The 21035-nt window shown below is 37.7% G+C and overlaps 1 protein-coding gene across 4 annotated transcripts; it reads right to left on the minus strand.

The window, feature by feature from the left end:
* Positions 1 to 492: 492 nt before the first annotated feature.
* NAF1 (nuclear assembly factor 1 ribonucleoprotein) lies at positions 493 to 19153 on the minus strand. Of its 4 annotated transcripts, none has more exons than XM_084516580.1 (9): positions 18945 to 19153; positions 17212 to 17318; positions 16033 to 16107; positions 12407 to 12489; positions 11264 to 11424; positions 8044 to 8095; positions 4251 to 4356; positions 2953 to 3030; positions 697 to 1346 (listed from the first exon to the last, which is right to left on the minus strand). In XM_084516580.1, exons 1-9 carry the CDS (start codon positions 19133 to 19135, stop codon positions 964 to 966), a joined length of 1236 nt encoding a protein of 411 aa, XP_084372706.1. In that variant the 5' UTR covers positions 19136 to 19153; the 3' UTR covers positions 697 to 963. The 4 variants fall into 4 exon arrangements, with proteins under 4 accessions (XP_084372707.1, XP_084372706.1, XP_084372705.1 ...); XM_084516579.1 differs by having other exon boundaries at positions 16033 to 16126; positions 17180 to 17318; positions 18945 to 19150; XM_084516582.1 differs by lacking the exon at positions 18945 to 19153 and adding an exon at positions 17405 to 17507 and having other exon boundaries at positions 16033 to 16126; positions 17180 to 17318.
* Positions 19154 to 21035: the final 1882 nt, after the last annotated feature.

Raw genomic sequence — 21035 nt, forward strand, 5'->3', positions numbered from 1 at the left:
GAGACTCCATTGGAGGCTATGGAGGTGCAATTGTTGGATGGACCCTTTGGCCAAGAAGTTGTTCCAGACTGTCTTCAGTTGACTAGTCTGCTCCCTCCCAGAAGCGGGCTGGCAAAGTTGATGAACCTCATTGTTTTAGAGGAGACAGTTTTGACTGTAAAGACAGCCAAACAGCATCCAGTGCTACCTGCGTTTTGTATCCAAAAAAACAGGTTAGAGAGATTGACAGCTTTTCTTTTCCCCAGTCCATGCAATTACATCCTAAAACTAATTTCAAAACATCTGTTCAATAGGTTTCACTGTTGTCCTTCTATAGCTACTGTAGGATACTAAATCCAACAGAGTAATTTAGCTGTTGGTCCAGTCTGATCTAGCTACTGCAGCAATTATTCTAACAGACAATCCAGCTCTAGTCTGCCAATTAACATGAAATTAATGAAATGTTAGAAGCTGGATCACAGGAGTTTATACCTTACATAAACAGGGGTAAGCTTGGATTAAAAATTAGGTATCAAATTTTATTTTCCATGTAAGGAGATTTCAAAACTTGCACAAATTCAAACAAGTGACAGCTCAGCATAGCAGTATCCAATTCATCTAAGAACTATTAAAAAACATCTATGCCGAATATCCCCTATCACCATGAAAGAGCAGTTATTAAGCTTCTATTTAGTACAAAAAACTTCAAACACTATACACCAATCTCTGAAAAGTTTTTATTATCACCCCAAGCTGGTAGATATTACAAAAATAAACCATTATATAATAATGTAATTTTAATCATACATTTTTTGAAACAGAAAAGAAATAGAAAAAAATTTCTGTGGATATCCCACAAAGCACTGAACTCTGCATTTGTTCTATTCTTGCAGAAAAAAATAAAGTATCTCCAAAATAATGGAATGCAGTCTTGGCAGCCATAAGTTTATGGAAACTTAGCAAGGCTTGAAGTGAGATTGATGGCTATCTTGGAGGAGGTGGAGGTGGTGGTGGCAAAAATGGGTACGATGAGTTGTACACATTTGGGCCCATCCAAGCCATGTTTAGATTTGAAGGTGGATGGTGAAATTGATGCATCTGATTACTGGAACCAAAAACTGGAGGAGGAAAGGGATACTGCTGCATCATTGGATTTTCACTTCTGTAAGGCTGCCGGAACACCGGAGACTCATGATGTATTCTGTTGTCTGAATAGTATGCCTGTGGCGGTCTCATTTGAGGTCTTGAAAATCCTCGAGGTCCTGATGGTGGAGGAAATGGAACACCAGAGAACTGTCTGTCATGGTACCCCCTTGAATAACTTTGAGCAGGCTGTTGCACTGGCTGATGAGCTCCTTTGTACTCATCTTTAAAACAAAAAAAAGTTTTAGTATTTTGGAAAGTTTAAATTTAGTCCTCACAAACCTTTCAAGAATCACTTCTGTCTTCAAATACAAACAAATACCTAACCTGTATTGAGAGAGCTTACTACAGTATACAGTTAAGTCTGTTTTAAGATCATACATCAGAAGTTGAAGTCAATGAAATTGGAAGCGTAACCTTTTCTACAATACTGGCAAGTAGAACAAAGAAGTACTGGCAAGTCTACTGTTTAGCAACTAATCTTTACTTATTGGAGTAATATAGAAAGAATGATCCTGAGTGCTGCAAATTCAATCATTAAGAAGGAAACTTCACGTTCTTCCCCTCTAGGCATTTTCACTTGCATTAACAAACCATGCAAACACTCAAACTAAGTATTTTAGAAGTTTCAACATAAGGCCAGATTTAGCAACACACTACAAAGATCAGCAGTCCTTATTCCATCTTTAGTTTTTCATTTTCATTTTTAGTTTTTCACATTTTCATTATGTTGCAAACTACTACTGGAATTACTCAACATTAAGCACGTAAGGATATTTCCTCACGTCTTCCAAAGTTTGTGGTGTTAAAATCCATGTGCTTATAGGTGTAACAGAAAACAAGTTATTTTACTTAACTAATTGCTACTCAAATAACTACTGCAAATGTGGTGTCAAAAGTTATCTTAGTAACAACTTACTATTCAAGACATATCTAGGCAGATATATGACAGATATTTATCATGTTTTAAGCCAATGTACTAGACACTGCATTGATTGCACTAAAGTGCTACACATCTTTCAGACACATCTTTGGTATTATAGCAGATACAGGACAAATTGTTTCAAGTCCAATTTAATGAAGTTAATCAACTCTATCGGGGGAAAAGGCAGACCTAAATCTTTAGCCAATTAACTTCCAGCATTCATCTTTCAAAGATTTTTTTCCTGTACAGGTCACACTGTAAGCATACGTGTAAGGTTCATGATAAGTGTGCAGCCAGTTTATATGAATACTGTAAGGGTATTCATGACATCCATTCTGTAGAATTGCGTAAGGACTACATGAAGAGCATTACAACATTACAAAAACTTCCAGGAAGTTGCTAAGATATTCAAAAGGCTACAGAATTTACACAGACACATGATCTCTTAAAGATTTTAGGGTTAGAAACACAAGTAAGTACATAACACCACAAAGTCATTGAATTTGAGTTTTATCTGGACCTAATCCTTGGTGCTAGATTGCAAAACCATTTCATCTGTAAAAAAACAGATCTGTGAAAACAGTTAATACCAAGATTCCTAGCTGTTTTCATGGGGGATTAGGACCTTTGATTCCTTTGCTGCATCCAGCCCTTTAGGAAGCACTCGTGAAATCACTTCATGTTCTTTTAGTTCTTATTAAAGACTGTAACAAGGAGCAATTTTTAATGTACCTGGAGTTTTATGAAAATGCAACCATATAAAACTCCAGCTGAGACTGAGTTTGTGCTCCAACTTAACAGCCATCCTTGCTGCTGAATTCCATAGCCAAAAGTAAACTGCAAGTAGCATCAACTTTAAAACGTGTTATTTATGAATAACAAGCTCAGTAAATCATAACTCATACTTCCTTGAAACACTGAGAAAGCTCGTCCTGTTCTGTCCTCAGTTATGTACAGTAGTTCAGTAACAGCCTCAGCAAGCCCTAGGAAAGACACGTCCGCAGTAAGCTGGCAGAATAAGGACATGCTAGAAAATATGCCTTATGCAGTGCAGATAAGCAGAAACCAGGAGAGAAAATAACAATCAGCTATGAAAGAAGGGATGAACTTTACACAGAGGAAAACAGTTAAAAGGACAGCTGCTGACTTACAAGCTATAGAGAAAAGAGGTTCAGTGGGTGGGGGTGCCATGCCTAGCAACTGTACTAAAAGGCAGCAAACTCATGGCAGGAGTCAGTCCAAGAAAGATTTGTCCAATGGTATGACTAATAATGATTTTTTCAATGCAAAAGCAATGCACAGCAAAAATGGAGCAGACAGAAGCAGCAAACTGATATGCAAGCAGTAGCAGAAAAAGAGTGGAGGTAAGGTGGGTCACCAGTATTTAAAAGAAGTACAGAAAGCACATAACAGAAGGATATCAGTAATATCAAAGTAAGACTGAATTTAAATTTTTCAGCCAAAATGACAATAAGAATGTTTTCGTCACTAGAGACACAAGTGAAGACAGGAAAATTCAGTTACTGCAAACAGCACAGCCGCAAACATACACATGCAAATGATCTGTCAACAGCAGGAAGAAGTGAAGAACAGTGCATATATTATGAAAAACTACACAGTTCACTAATCTACTCCAAGTTTATCTAATGACTATGACAGGTGAACAGCGGATCTCAGAGAGCTAAAGACAGGTAGTTAATTAAGGAGAGGTATTAATATGCCTTGGGTGAAAAAGAGCTTCCTTTCTAGGAAGAGAAGTTCTGCATTGAAGACTGGCATCCTCTCCTTGAGTCTCAAATAAACGGTTTTCCAAAAATCATACATGGTTTTCCTTTATCTTCTCCCTATATTCAATGGCATAGGTTGAACTTAGGCCACAATGACCTCTGCAATAAGCAAGCTCCGAAGTCTGAAAGGTGGCATGTGCTCTCTATCCTTGCTGTGTATTAGATCACACCATCTACCCTAGAGGCTTTGAGTCTCCTCTGACAACTACCCTGCTCTATACTATTTCTTTCTCAGCTTAATGGAAAAAAAATTGCTGATTTTCCTTAGAAAGTCAGGAACAGTCACAGATTCAAACACTCAGCTTTGGAAAGTACACAAACATTTATCAACTGTATGAAAACAATTTTTAAGATCTGCTGTATGAAAAGCACAATGATATCTGACAGATGAAAGCACTCTCCCAGTGTTCACTCACCTGATGTATTTGTTTCTGATCTGAATTTCTTCCTTCCTTGATTTTGAGCCTTCTTTTTCCTTTGTTTTGCCTCTCTCTCCTTCTCATCATCACTGTAGTCCAAGGCCTGGTTAAAAAAAGAGGAGAAAAAAGCCATTAAAATATTTAAAAAAATGTACAAAAAACTTCAGTTCTAGCAATAAATCAGTATTTAGAAAACACTGCATCCTGCAGTCAGCTTTGAAAAATACTGAAGCTGCACTTTCCTGTTTTGCATTCTAAGAGCCATCATATGTTCAGCTGGCTTCTCAACAATCAGAACCTTAACACTCCACAAATTTCTCAGAAAACAATTGGACAATTCTCAGTTATTCTTTCCAATTTTCCTAAAAACAGCAACATTCAAGCACTAAACATATTTTTGCCTTGAAGTTAGTAAGAAAAAAAAAACAATTGTATGACACTCAACAGATTTAAGCGCACATCCTTTTTCATGAATACCTTTCACAGCTTACTGCTAAAAACTGCAGTGAAGATTTTCAGAACTTGCATGCAATTCAACACAAGTCTACCAAGGATTCTATCTCACTCTTCCCAATCCAACCTAATACAGACAATTCACCTAGTTCTCACCAAAATTAAGAGGAAAAGAGTAATACAGCAGTAGCTGAGTGAAACTGAGGAAGCTGGCTAGTAATTACCAACAAAAATCTTGCAAGGGGTTAACATGTTATTTAAAGTACAGAGTAGGTAAATTAATATATGGGTTATTTTAATAATCTAAGATTTTCATGACCAACACTGAACTGAGCAGTTAAATTTAACTACATTAAGCTACAGAAAATTAATATGTACTGACAATTTTAGACTAGTGAGATTCTAATAATATTGTTCTTGTCTGTTAAGCTTTCAATAGCAATGTTATTTCAAAGGAATTTTCAGTTTTGAAGAATGTTGTAATTTACAGTAGACTCAATGCCACTGCAACATTTTGTTCCTATTAGGCAAGGTTTTGCTACCTTTAGAACCCTAGCTTACACATAGAACAAGGAGGGGTTATTAACAGCAACAAAGAAATCTGTTAGCATAACTAGTTCCTCAAAAGACTGCTCCCTTGTTTGACTAAGGGGGGTGAGGGGCACAACCCCTACCTACCCCAGTTCCAAAAGGAAGGTTTTTGCTGTTTCCTGATGTATTGCTTCAGAGCACACATCTAAAAAACCCAGCACGGATACACTGCTAGGAAAAAAAGCAACCTAAATGTTAATTCTGAATACAATTACTTCCTCTTCTGCGTAACTGGATTATATTCTTACACTCCAAAAAGCCACAAGGAATGTAACAGTACTACATACTATGAAGTAAAATCTCTTGCTAGCTTCTGCATTTTTCTAAGGATTAAATACATCATCCTCAAGCAGAACAGAAGTAACAAACAACAGGTACCTTCTGCTGCCACCTCATTTTCACATGACACTCCACAAAAGCTACCTCAGAGAAGTCACAGTTATCTCCTCCTGCTGGCCTTGCACCAAAACACCATGCATTGTCTTCCTATGACCCTAAAGACATCCTATGACCCTAAAGACCCTAGAGAAATTGTACTGCTGAGTCTACAGCTAAAGTAGGCTAATTACAAGCCTGTGGCAAAAGAAACACTTATCCCATACCTTAAAAAAGGTAAGAAGCATGAAAGACCTAGCCAGGATTAAGTTAAGGTTCATGGAAAAATAGAACTTCATAGCATCAAAAGAACTGACTCCAAAACTCCACGCAGTTCACTGGGGGAGCTTGCCAGACAAGCTATGGAATCAACTGCCAGCTGAGGGCTCTGAAGGAGCCTGGCTCTATGAGACAATTTCAAGCATCAGTAGCATAAAATTAAATCTGCACCCCTGTCAACAGTTATTGCCTTCAAAGCAGAAGATACTTTCTACCAGCTCATCAGCTGTCACAGCCTGGTTATCCCAGGGTAATGTGTAACTACAGAACTATCCAAAGATGAGCCTAATTAAGGATTACAAGCTGTTGTGTATTGTTTTCTACAGAACAGTAAGCATGCACATCGCTAAGTCAGAAAGGTGTCACAAAACCCAACTAGGTTGCCCATCCTTGCCAGCAATGATTTCTTTCAAATCTCCTTCCTTTCTTCCTATCATGAAGTACAGCAAAGTTCCCTCGGTACTTTCAGGTTCTAATACTCAAAGACACCAGATCATCTTAGAAAAAAATCTTTTCGTAAATAATTATCAACTTTGGAAAAAGCAGTGAACCTGTATCTGCTAAAGACTTGAGTGTTTCACTATACACAGCCAGATTTTAAAGTTATTTAGACACCCACAAATTCAAATTAAGCATTTACATGCTTACCCCCTGAATAGCTTTAAAATACAGCTATGAAATTAAGAACTTACCATTAACCTATGAGCACATTTTATATCACCACCTTAGCCAAAAGCATACAGTCTTTCAATGCTCTGTTAGTCACATATCTACAGTCTAAATCTGTGCAACACTTCTAATTCTCAGATGATAATTCTTGGTGAGATGTCTTCCCAACAAAGGAAGGAAACCTACATTCAGAAGTGTTAAACGAGCATTCTTTGTGAGAAGTTCACACTGCTCAACTTAATTCAGCTTGTGGGAAGAAAAAGTATTTTGAAATCCATACCCCATACTAAATAAAGCAACATTCTGGATTGACAAACTGATACATCATTACAGCACGTATCTTCAAACCTTACAAAAAACTCACATATTTCTCCTTCAAGCCAGAACAACGAACCAGGATAAGGTATGTTAATGCAGTATTGCTTAGAACAACAAAAACATGGAAACCCACTCAAACAACTAAAAGCCCTTTCCTACCTATAGTTTATATTTGGAACCATGTTCTGTGGAACTACACTAACCTGTCAAACTTTCATAAAATTCAGAAAAAGCAGTTAATTTTAAGATCATTTTAGTACACTATTTGAGGCTTCTAGGACTTTGAGCTATTTTGTGTAAGTTAGGCTTAAAGTAAAAATTGCATGGAAAAATGGGAGCTTTAAGCCAGAAAAATCAGTCTCATGATGTCACATCAATAAAAACACCGTTTGTGGCTGTTAATAAAGAGGCAAATAGTCATGAAAAATAACGAATCAGTTAAAATTTGTGTTAAAGAGCACTAGACAGAAAGGCTGGTCACTGAAGTCATTAGAGATCCTACAATAAGTGATGGTTGTGAAGAGCTCTTGTTTCTGTATCATCATATATGACTGCCTTTGTATGGAAAAAGCTCATCTTGTTACACTGGCATTTTAATAGGAAACAGTAGGGAAACCTTAACAAGGAGCCATTCAAAGAATGCAACAGAACAGGTGTCACATTAATCTAAGAGACTAACATCCAACCTTGTAGAATACTAGGAAACCTTTATATACAAAGGATTGGTTATGTCAGGGTGAAAGGCAAAGATACTGTGAAAGCACAGCAAAGACAAAAATGCCCTAGCAGAAGCAGAACTATCTGGCAAAGTAATAGTTTTTGCTACTGAAAGTTGATCATTCAGGTTTCCAAACACATTCTTGAAGAACTGGAAAAACTGAAAATAAAGATACATACATTTAAAACTGCAAAAAGCAAGTAAAAAAGATAACTAAATCTCTCTCCTACTGACTGGTAGGCCTCTCCAAGGAAAGCAGATGCTCTTTACAAAAGTTATATCAAACTCTTGTATGCTTAAAAAAAATAAATTGGTAATTAATCCCACTGCACAGAATGTTTTCTATATACATTTTCAAAAACAATAGAACAAACTATATATACTTACTTCAGGTGGCGGTTCTTGGTCATTCTTCCAAGATGCATCTGACCCCTTCTCCCTAAAAGTAAAAAACACAGAGTGTTACACAATCAAGAAGTAAGAAGTTTTAAGGAGGCTATGAAACATCTCATGTTTCACTTGTGGTATAGTAACATATTTCAGGTTAAAAAATAATTTGTATGAAAACTGTAGTGTAGCAAGTAGGGTAATACTTTCTTCCAGACTTATCTGATATACCAGGATATATGCCTGTTTTTAAAGAAGCATTTGTTTTTTTCCCACATTTTTTTCTAAACAAACAGTAACATATGTGTCAACTTAGGGCTTCACCAGACAGGCCACTTGAAAACACTTTCCTCCTTTGAGTAGACAAAACACTTCAGACAGCTAATATTAAGCTGCGACCAGTATCCTCCCAACACGTCCTTTTAAACCTAAATTGCTTGAAATAATTGGGACAAGTCACCAGAAATTTCTTATGATAACTACCGTCATAAAATTTCTTATTCTTCCCTTATATACCCTTATCCTGTTATCTCCAGTTGAAAAGAGTAAAGAATTTGTCTAGAAGGATATGAGCTTCAAGTCCATCTATCGCAAAGCAACTTCAGAATCAAAACCCTAGGCTTGGCTTACAATTCTATTAAGATAGCATTAACTAGATAATCAGTTAATAGATGGTTGTAAATATAAAATTAAAATTTAAGACAAAAGACATGTGAAGAAGCAAAAACAACTCACAAAAAATGTTCTTGCCCCAAAAGAATTCTGAATTGGTGCCATTTATTTCTCTCACCACTTCAAGAACTCCATTAAAAAAATCAAGCAATTTCATTGATCAGTAGCAACTCTGGAACAAGTTTAATTTAGAAGTCTGTCAAATATGCTTCTTGAAAATTTAATATATTTTGGTCTGTAATTTCAAGACAATCTTTACTTATGCAAACTAAACAAAATGCTAAAATGCATACTTGTAAAATGGAGCCATGTAAGTTTAGAAAAGTGTTCTATATGAAATATCTACAAACAATGCTCTAATAACCAAGCATTATGTAATCAGCAAGTCAACAAAAATCAAGCTACAACAGCAACACTGATGTACATGACCAACTCCATGCTGCCTGGATTTAAACAGACCTGAAAGACAGCCCAAGAGAATACAGGCAACTCATCTCGAAGTGCTTTGTGCCTCAATCCCCACCCGTAAAACTGAAGCTCAATCTTTATGTATGGTTAGAAAACCTTAAAGACAACACCACCGTGATTATCAGGAAAACACCTCAGAACACAACCCATTAATTTCTAGGCTACAGAAAACACTAACAAGGCAATGAAGAAAGGAAGAATATTTATTATGAACAAAGTTCATTGTTTCTTCCTCTCACCTTCTTGTTTCAGGGTAATAAACTCCCTCCAGAAATACCAGAGCATAAACAAGACTTCAAAACCTGTCATCACTAGGCAATACGTAGTACTACTAACTGCAAAATTCATCTTAAGTTTTCCTAATCTTAAAGTAGTTTATCTCACTCTGCCAAGGCAACCTTCACCATTTCAGCACAACAGAACAATTTCCATCCTTTGAGATACTTAATCTTCTGCAAAGAGCAGGACACTAATTCTTAGATTTCTGAATTCAGGTACTGTAAAACCTAGAAGTCTAACAAAAAGGTGACTCATAGGAACCATGAAAATACATGAGCTTCTTTGAATTATTGTGTTTCAGTCAATGCAGACAAAAATCCACACATTACTTTTATTAAGTCGTTTTGCATTCAAGAAACTTGGCACTATCTACTAAATACTGATACTTCCATTATCTTCTCCTTTAATGCATAAAGCCTGTTCACACCACTGCAATTTTGCACAATGCAAGCAGATTTTTAAAAAGCTTCAAACTTAAGTTTTTTTTAGATCTTAATTCTGATTGCTTTCCATTTCAAAGCACCACTACAGTTCTGAGTAGCATTTTTTTAAAACTTTTAAGCTGACAACACTTCACAGACCAATCTGCAGAGCGAAGTAATCTAATCAAGAGCAGGGAACAAAATCACTCGTCATCAAATTTGTAATCCACAGTCCAAAAAGCCCTACCATAAACCACTGACTGAAGCTGAATTCTTCTACTGTCCATGCCATCTTGGTTTCTTTATATAGATGTTACAGCAGAGATAAGACATGGAAGTTGTTTATCCATTTCCACTGGCAGAATCTATCTATCCTACCTGCTTTGTGAGAAGGTAGCTTCAACAGATAGTACCAATGGTGTCACAAAAACTTAAGAACCTTCACTGACAAAATACATCAAAAATAAAAGTTCCAGTGAAATAAAACTGAAACAGGACCACCATTCTCAAATGCTGGTTACTTTGGACTAGACTTGTTCACATGTATCATTTTTATGCAAGGCAAGAAGCAAGGTCTGACATGCTGCTCAACTGCAGTGATAAGACGTGGAAGTGTTGAACATCTTACCTAGTGTTCAATTTCGTACCACAGTAGTTAAGTATTACTGAAATAAAACAAGCAGTTCCCAGAACTACTTGCAAAGCATACAACAAATTATAAAACTGATCTCACATCTCAGATGCTGAGTTTGGCCTACAGTTATTGATGCAGTAAGCAGATTATTAAGTCTGTGCAACTACTGCGCTAAGCAACAAAGTTCACTTGCAAATTATTGAAGACCAGCTGGATGCAGAAAAACAAAGCTTTCTCACCCTACTGCTTCCATCTATTTTAAAGGTCTCCGCTGAAAGTGGTGTATACATTTTTTAAAAATACCTGCTGCTTTCAAAGAAAAAACCTTGCAGGCCTTGCTATATCCTTGGTCAATAAAAAAAAAAAACAGTAAAAATACTGACTGAAGTTGTAATTTATACAGACACCAAATGTTACAATTTTTCTCTGTGATAGTGAGTCAAATGAGAACTAATCCTAACAAATAGGGACTTAGTCACATGTGACAGAACTTCTTTAAACCTACAGTTATCTCAGACATTTCATTATTAGAAAATTAATGTTTAGCCAACAGTTACCATGCCCTGTTTCTTCGTCCTTAGCTTTGAGTACTCATCTTTGAGATGGTAACAAACCGTATTCATACATCATACTTTCCTCAGGCAGGCAGATACTATGAAGAAGTACTCAAGGCTAAACTTCGATTCAGCATTTTCAGCTACATTAAAAAAAGTTATAACCAGACTAGAGAAGATGTGCTACTTACTGTCTCAGTTTCTCTGCAAATATATACTGGGTGAAGTCCTGCACCGATGGAGCAAAATACATGTTATCTTGCACATTAATACTTTTCTCTTTGATATGCTCTGGGCTGTTAAATCGTAACACATAGAAGGGATGCATAACAGGACCAAATATCTCAAATATCTGAAAGAGACAAAAAATCATTTTAAAATGCACCACCAAGATTAGTTAACTAATTTAATCACAAACAACTGTGAAGCTTTAACATAACTTGCATTATGTTAATCAACTTGAATTGATGTGTTTTCAAATTGCAGCATCAAATCAAGTGATTCTCATGTTTTACCTTTATTACTACATTCGTTTGACAGTGTATTTTCACATGCTAATACTGCCTTCACCCACCCAACTGCACTGCTTTCACTGTTTCCTTCACTTTAGTAATCTTTCCTTTTGTCAGACTTCTGTTCCTCTCTTGATTATGCTTTCAAATCTGAGTAAATCAACACCTGAACAATCTCCTGACTGTTTACTCCTGAAGTCCATCTCTAGGAGATGCCTTTATGTTAGTTTCCATGTCTTTTCAATGGAGAACAGAGAATTCTGAGATGTATGGGACACCTGCAATTTGATGTTTTCCAGTGTTCCACTCACATCTAGTACAGACAAATATTCTGGTAGAAAGCCATCACCTAGAGGTGTCACTTTCTCCATAGCATATACAGAATTCAATGTAATACCCCTATCAGGAAACATTCTTCTTAAAGCACACACTAGCCTAAACCTGTACCACCAGAGTACACATACATAACTATTCCTGTGTTTTCCTGGAAAGCTTATTTTAATTTCTCCAATCTTTGCCACAAATCCTGGCAATAAAAGAGCAAAGATTATTATTAAAGCAACCTCTATTTCCATAAGCAGTCATATCAAATGACAGAATCAGATAACAGACCACATATTGTCATTCTATATGGATGCAATGAGTTCCAGGCTCGGAATTTTTAAGATTAAAGAAATCAGATGACTAAAAAAACCCTAAAGTTCAAGGAAAAACTATGCATAAAGGAAATGTCTCTCAGTTGACTCAAATACTATTTGTTGCAAAATAAAATACTTTGAATTTAATATTAGAATAACAGGTTTTTATGCTTTACACACACACCTTTCCTGCAGCTTGCCGATCTTCTTTAAAAATTATGCTTTCCTCATTTATTGGAGGTAGGCCTCTCACAGATTCAATTATTACTACAATGGAAAGAAAAAAGCAATTAGAATTTTACGTTTCAGGAGCAGTATGTACTTAATTGCAGAGGAATACAAGAAAAATATCTCTATTTATAAACTAATCGTCAGCTTCACCCCAAAATTATTGCGCACATATAAAATTTCTTACAGTCATTTAAAACATTCTCCAGTGATCTGAGTGAGAAGATTCACACTGGTTTATAGAACTATCAGATACAAAACAGAAGTCTCAGATACATGTATGTGAATTACCTATTGCATTTCCTCAGGCTGTTTCTTAACAGCAACAGTAATTTGTGGGGGAGGCTGCAATTTTTTCGCATGTGAGTATAGATGCATGGGCATGTTCTGCCTTAATATTCCAAAAAAAAAAAATCCACCAGAAAAAAAAAGAATAGAAATAGCTATTAATTTCCCCTAGTAAGTTAAAAATTATGCCAAACAGTGCAATCACAGCAGTAACCAGGAGCGTCATTTATCAGTTCTGTATACAGATACGCAATTTGAAATATTTTTGCACTTCAGTGTCATACAGTAGTCTCATCCTACATTTGGGCCTAATTCATGATTAATGATGGTATGAGTGGTCAAACTGATCAAGTCATTCTAGCACCTTAAAAGATGAAACGCTTAGGAGACTTATGTACTTAGAAAGGGACAGAGAAGTATGCTTTTTCTGTGTTAAATACACAATTTGATGATATACAGCCTATGAATCACCTTTATTTTTAGGTTTTCCAGATTCAAGGATAAATAGCTTACTCTTTACTGGAGTCTTTAGAATGCTTCACTCATTTTTTTCTTTTTTGCTTAAGAAAACAGAAATATCGTCTTCCTTTACATTCAGTAGAAACTACACTTAAAAGCTATCAGCGGTCTAGGAGCATCATACTCAAAACTTCTGATTCTGAAGGTGATCTTCTCCACCCTTAAAAAATAATGCTAAATTAACTATTTTCAATTCCTCAATCATCAAATATTCAAGCCCTTAACATCACTTTCAGACTCCTCCAAAAACTAACAAAAATCTTCCAAACTTATGTAACAGAACTTAAAGCAAACACCTCCTCAAGCAAAACCTCCTAAGGCTCAGCTGCTATTTCGATCTGCAAGCGTGATATGCCAAGCAAGCCTGTGACAATGCTACAGACTTAACAGTTTACTGAATTTTGTGAGATAGGGAAATCACTGTTTTGTGTCTACCTATATGATAAAATGTAGGGTGAAAGAAGCCCAGTATGTTGTTTAATCCTCATGAGAAATATATCCTACAAAAAAAAAAAAAAAAAGGCAAATACACACAAAGTTCTCAACTCGAATTGACCACTTACAGATCCCAGTCTTCAAGTATGCCAAGGAAGGCATTCTAGCAACCATAAGCTCCAACAAAAGCAGGGAGAACCACTATGAGATTTTAACCTACAACTGATTTGACCTATAGTCCCCCCTACCCTAGCCTAACAAAATCCTTAAACTTCAACTCTTCCAGGACCACAGAATGCAATCCTAAGGCAGGTTTGCTATATATATACACACACCAAAGCTGTTTACTTTCCAGGCTACAACCCAGAGATGAATTTTTCTGTTAAGCACCTTGAAGCAAAACACAGCAGAAGTTCTGTTAAACGTCGATACACTGAACAGAAGTATATGTTCACCAAAATAACTACCATTCTCCTAACTACTGTGAAGCACTCCTTAATCTTGTTTTTCTACCCCTAACTTGACCTCATAGTATGCCTACTTACAGACATCAGCATACAGACATTGCAGATTTTATCAGAAATCTCTACCGTTTTCTGTAGAAATCTTCCAAGTATAATCGAAGGGGCAGAAGGAGTTCAGGATACTGATTACTGTGTTAATAGTTTTGCAATTTCCAAGTCTTCAACACATGTGTACCTGATACAAATTTGGTATACACAGGTTTCTATTTAGGTCAAAAATCAAAAACAATCTGAAGTTAATTGACAGAACCCCTGATATGGCCATAAATCAATTGAAATTGAGGCCTCTCAGACACCTGTTTCCAGCAGAACTGAAAAGAAAACATGCAGATGGAGGAAGCCACAAAGCAAGGCAGAAAAAACAGGAATTAACATATATTGGGGTTTTACTACACACTTTAATCTTTACTTCATACTTGTTTACTGTTGTGTTTTCTAATTTTCACCAACCAGCATAAAATCAGCAGTACACATGTTCCAGTTACACAACGCAGAATGCAGATTAAAGTTGTCACCTGTCAGTATACAGACAGGATGTGTAGAGATTCTATTCACCAGTAACAATTGAAACATGAGGACAATTTTCAAAACCAAAGTCTTTAAAAGTAACTTCATTTAAGCATTCACACTCTAAACCTAAGGTAAGAATAGCTGTAATCTCTCTCTTGAATATTTAACTTTCAACTTCTTTTCAAACTATTGTTTCAGCTGAAAACAGCCCTCATCATTATAAATACGTGAGAAAAGATGAGTAAAATAGGCCAGACAACTACCTTCAATGGCCAGACAACTACCTTCAATTCTTTCAAGACAGCTTCGGGTCAAAGATTGAGATGAACTCTAAAGCAACAACAACAACAAAATTGTGGATGAATAGCTTGTATCCCCTGGAGTTTTTTGTTTGTTTTTACAATATAAAAGTTTTAATAGCAAAAGCTATATGCTTCATTCTTTTTGTTTTCCCATTCAACATAAATATACTATTTTCAAATCTCCAATTCTCCTAGGAAAATTGCTTTAAAAGCAGTTCAAGCAGCATGGAGCACTTCAAATACGCTTAAATACAAATGCACTACGGAAGTTTCATTAATACCAGCTTCTGCAAAACTTATTTCACATACCAAAAACTGACGTGCCAGGTAGAGCTGAAAAGATCCCTAAACACATACTGCCTACAGCCAAACCTACATCTATTATGTGTCTCAATCTTATTAAGCTTACCCTCCAGCATCTATAAATCACATTAGTCATGCTGTCCTATGACTGCTGACGATGGCAGCCTGCATTTGGTCAAGGTGCCAGAAATGGGATGAACTACGGGGGGCCAAAACGATGAACTTACTCAAAATACCAATTATCCAACAGATGCTGCGTTGCAAACAAGCACTTGGAACTGCATTGTACAGTGTGCTTTCACTTACACACCTCCTGTATCTTCAGATGTAATTCATATGTAGCATTTAAAATCTTTGGATATCAAAAAACTGCACATGCTCAATCTTATTGTTGCCAGGATTAATACAAAGGCCATAACACAAGGTGAGAAAAGGCTTCTTACAAAAGTCAGAACATTGAAGTCCCACGAAAGCATATGCAAACAATACTCATTTAGTAGTAGTTTGTCTATTAGATCAGTTCTCAGGTGGTAACCTACTGCCCCCTTCTCTGAACAAGTGCAAGGTAATCAACAGAAATGTTTAACAGCACTATGGAACAGAATGCTGCAGTACTGAAACTTTGGAGGAACAATTAAATATACAACTAATGTGAAGATGAACACATAATTTTAAGTAAAAGGTAAATGCATCTTGCCTACCTAGCTGCTCAATGATACTGGAAACTGTCCCAAAGAGCTTCAGTTCAATATTATCAGGTAGAATTAAAGATAAGTCTTCAACTGGAGGCAGTTCCTGAAAACACAAAATCAACATTCAGAATATAATCGTCATAAATTCACCAATTTGTTGCTACACAAACTTGACAATCAGAAAAACCGCCTAGCATTTTGAAGATTTCATTAAAAATCTAGTTTGATTCATCTTTCAGAATAATTCTAAATGAACTCATCCTGGGGGAATGTCACTTTTTAAGACATCTTTTCAATTAAGACAGTACTCTGTGTATTTCCATTGCAACTGAAGTAGACACTAATTTTATTCAAGTGGATAAAGCCAGCAACTGATAGATGTTTTCATTTCTTCAGATTTGTCTTCCTAACTAAATAATAAATCACTTTCAACATACAATTAGATAATCAGTAACCACAAAACAGACCATTTATTGCCTTGACTTCAGACCAATATGAAGGATGTCAAGGTATTATCTTTAATTTAAAGTTCTATTTAGTGGAGGATAATCAGAGAGGAGCTTCGAGAAAAGCACAGAACTTCAGCTACATAAATGAGTACCACACAGAGAATACACAGAATTTTAAACTTTGCCTTTGATAGCAGATTTTAACACTTGTATTTGAACTTGAACAAACTCATTAGTCATGTCCAATGTACTCACACTAGTATTTCTCTGTAAGTTACAGTGCTGTTATTTTGACTATATGGAATGAAACCTATGTGCAACTAGTGTAAGTTACCTTCAACATCATCTGAATTCGGAAAAAGTGTCCAAACTTCAGCAGTTAACTGTATTTCTACAAGTTCATCTCCAGAAACATAACAGCTACCAGCAGAAGACTCACTCCAACAAAAGAATCTTATTCTGGCTCTCATCAACACTTTACCTTATCTTCATTTCTCGACAAACAAACTGAGGCCAAATTTTTTCCAGATTACATAACATAGCATCAGAGCCAATATACACAAATTTAGAAACACTGCAAGCTAGTGTACAGCTAGTGTACATTCAATCACTAGGTTACGTTTATTTTCTTGCAACTTAAAAGCATATCAAATTCAATTAAAGATAAGCTACTTGATGAGATTTTAAAGATACCACTTTTTACTTACATCCAGGGGCAACTCATCTTTTGTTTTAACACAATGTCTTCTGTTATCCTTCTCATTTGGATGATCATCTTCATCAGACACTGTTGATGAAGAACACGAAGAGGAAGAGGATGTAGTTGAGCTGTCTGAATCTGTGTCACTAAATGAAACAAATATGGGAGTTAAAATATGGACTCATACATGGAAGTTAAAAAAAGACACCTAAATCATGCATTACTCAACTACCTTTGGACAGCAGGCATTTTTCTGAGATGTATAATAAGAACGCCAATCCTTCCTGATCCAACAACTCACTGGACAAGATCACTAAAAAACTGAGAAAAGCAATGCTTCAGCATTTCAGAACAAACGCTAACTGTGACAGCTCACCTGGGTGCCCGCAAGACGTTTTGAAAGATAACATATTAATCTGCCTACTATAGCTCAGTCACTCTTGATACACAATCCCAACATTAGCACAATGCTAAGTGGAAGTAGAAAATATATGTACTTACTCCAACTGATGTATCTTGCACTATTAAAAAAAAATATAAAATTTTTGCAAGGCTTTTTTTTTTTTTTGTAATTTTCACTGGCATAAGTATTTATTGCCCAGGACACTTAATGTTTGAAGTAAAAGGCAAAGTAAAAAAGCAGTCATTACTCATGTTCACGTTTCACTTAGCAAAAAGTTTCCTTCCTCAAGAGTCAGAGGGAAAAACAAATACACAGAACAGTCTATCCTGTTGACTGAAAACGCTACTTACAAACCTTTAACAAACACACACCGAGACAGTCAAACATTTGTAGGATTGCATGTATGTTTTAGTACCCCATCTGACAGTTAATAGTGCAGGATTTACAAACAGGAATAAATAAAAACAAAAAACGCTCCCTTCTACCTATTTTAATATTAAATCACCTTCTTAACAAGCATATTGATGGCTTTCAATTATCTGTTGTACTTTTTCTAATAATTGCTAATAATAAAGACAACTAAAAGTAACACTTTCCTGAACAAATCCTTTGAAAAAGGACTTATTGGAACAAAATCAACATAGCAAAAAGACTACTGAAAATCAAGTAGTGAGAGAAAAATAAAAGAATGAAGTGTAAGAAGAACAGTGAGCTATGTGCTGTAGCTTAAAGCTTTCAGATAAACGATTATGATGACAATCACTGCAACAGATTTTGGAAGCAATAAAGAAGTCCCTACAGACATAAAGATTAAGTCACGAAACTCGCTGCTGTACTTTATGATGTTCTAGGACTACTTGAACTGAGCAAACCAACTATTTCCACAATCTAGCTTTACACTATTAAACCATTAATGAAGCTCATGGGGAGAACTTCAGACTTCTTATGCATCAACTTCTGATGGTTAGAAGAGGCACGTGGCAATCTCGTATTAGGGAACTGCAACAAAAAGTAGCCACGAAACTCACTGAAGCTGATTAAAAGCGTGCAGGCTTCAGAAGCTGAAAGGCAGCTTACATCTAAGCAGAGTTATCCTTCATTATGAAGAATCCTATGTTCAGACTTCCTCAGGTGCCTCGTCACAGAAAGCAGTTCAGAGGCACCCTGGGGGCACCAGGACCAGCACCACACTCAACATGATGGCGGCCCAACGAGCCACGATGCTCTACAAGCCCAAACTCTCGTGTTCCCATTGATTTCTGCGCCCCGCAGCCGCTGTTTTGGAGGTGTACTAACGACCGGGGGCCGGCTCTCGCCCCTCGAAGCGCCGCAGGGCAGCGCCGCGCGGCTCCCCCGCTCCCCAACCCACCTCTCCGAGTCCGCCGCCGCGGCCGGCCGGGAGCAGCACGCCGCCTCGCCCGGCGGCAGCACGGCCTCATCTCCCCCCTCGCCCTCCCGGGGGCCAGGAGAGCCCGGGGCCGCCGCGCCGGGGCCGAAGGTGAGCGCCTCCAGCTGCGCCGCCACCTCCTGCTGCGCCGCCATCTCGCCCGGCGCCGCCATCTCGCCCCACCGGCCGCGCACCCGCCGCCCCCCCTACCCACGTGGTCGCCGCCGCCGCCTCGGCCGGGCCGGGCGGGCCCGAGGAGGAGCAGCGCGCGTGCGCGAGGGGCGGGCGGCCGTGGGCGCCATTTGGGGAGGAGCGGCGGCGGGCTCGGGGAGTCAAGGCCCTGGGCGGGGTGACCTGGGGCGCACCGCGGTTGGACGCCGGTTTTTGGGAAGGGTAGGGGCTGCTCTTATAAAGTGGGGGCAGCTGCCACGTGTTGTGTCCTGATGCGTGAAGTCCTGTCCCGCCGAATAAATTTTATGATTAAATCGGTATTTACCACGTGTATTTTGTTTGTATTAGGCTTGCCCACGAAGGAAAGTTGGAGTTAGGGGGTTTCTCTTGAATGGGTGTGCTTTGAGGGCCTAGTGGTATGTGAGTCTCGGTAATTTGAATATGCTAATAACACACAGCAGATTTATTTAATTAGAACTTAAAAGTTTAAAAGCTCTCCGTTATCAACTTCTTATAATAATATCTGAAGTTAAAACAGTAACCCTATAATAATACCTAGCTCTATAACGCTGAACCACATCCTCCAGATCACCAAACTATTCACCACAACATAAATGAGCATTTCTGTGGGTGATTTGCCTTAAATACATGCTGTTCTGGAGCCAGAGGGTTTTTTCGGTGCGTATCCAGTGCCTTGCACAACTCCACAAGGTAGCCTGCTGGTGTATTAGGAGTCATTCCTCTCAGTGCCCAGGGATCTGACATACAGTGGTGTCCACCCATGTAGGACAGAAAAGAGGAATTCCTTCTGCTCTTCTCCATGTTCACACTTTAAGTTCTGCCCAATGACAGTGACTTGGGAGGCAAAATGCATGCCTTTTATTGAACACAATCCATCCATGGCAAAACCCAAAAGGTGTGCAAAAGACAAGCAACATCTAGAGGTCACTTGGACTGTGAACCCCCAGAAAAGCCCCTTAAACCAGACTCCAAATCAGAACTTGACAGCGTTTTGCCAACACTATTTGTTCCCAACCATGATAGAGCCTCATCATGCTGTCCTGTGGACTGGCTTCCAAATCAAGAGCTAAACCTGTTTTCACTCTCAGGCAACAGGTGAGCGTCAGAGTGTAATATAATTCTGAAGAGGAACACCATGAATAAAAATGTAAGAGAATTAAGTGTGATGAAGGCAGAGTGCAAAGAAGACTGGGATTTGAAAGTATGATGAGAGCAGAGGAGAATGAGACTCATTTCCCCGTGCATATTTTCCATGTGATAAACGTCCCCTCCAGCTCTGAGAGAACTCTCTGCTCAGAGCTCAAAGGGTGCTCAAAACAATTCCTTGTCCTCCAGACTGCCTGGGCAATGCTGATTAAAATGCCATAAGAGTGCTACACAAATATCCCAAACAGGCTCAAGTGAGCATCTGACAGGAAATAGATGTCTTCCTCTGGTAGTTCTACTAGTTAATCACAACACGACACAGTATACACAACCTGAATTTAGTAGGAAAATTAAGCATATACAAATATGCGTATAAAGTAATAACGGTTTGTTGTTGCTGTTGTTTATATTTATCTAGAATTATATATAAGCCAAGCAGAATAGACACTTTAATGTATGTTTCCACAAAAGGCTTAACGTCATTGGCAACTGGTATTTTTTGTACTGTCCTAAGTGAGGAGCCTTATATAAACAATACACAGAAGTAAACTCTCTCATTGCACACTCACCACACTCACACCACCTTGCCCCATGCTGACATCTCATCCCATGCGAAAGGAGAAAAAAAAAAAAAAAAAAAAGAATCTGCTTTTCTCCAGGGACTACATTGAGTTTCTGAGGTTAGGGTATGTAAGGCACATGGTCTAAATATTACTGCCCTATGCTGTAAGCCCT

This window comes from Aythya ferina (genome assembly GCF_964211825.1).
Source record: "Aythya ferina genome assembly, chromosome: 4".
Lineage (NCBI taxonomy): Eukaryota > Metazoa > Chordata > Aves > Anseriformes > Anatidae > Aythya > Aythya ferina.

Coding starts and splice junctions, on each gene's coding strand:
- NAF1 (XM_084516579.1), bottom strand. CDS start 19,135: ATGGCGGCGCCGGGCGAGATGGCGGCGCAGCAGGAGGTGGCGGCGCAG. Junction 16,127..17,179: donor AAGATGAGTTGCCCCTGGAT/GTAAGTAAAAAG, acceptor TTGTGTTTTCAG/GAACTGCCTCCAGTTGAAGA. Junction 4,357..8,043: donor ACCAAGAACCGCCACCTGAA/GTAAGTATATAT, acceptor TTTTTTAACCAG/GCCTTGGACTACAGTGATGA.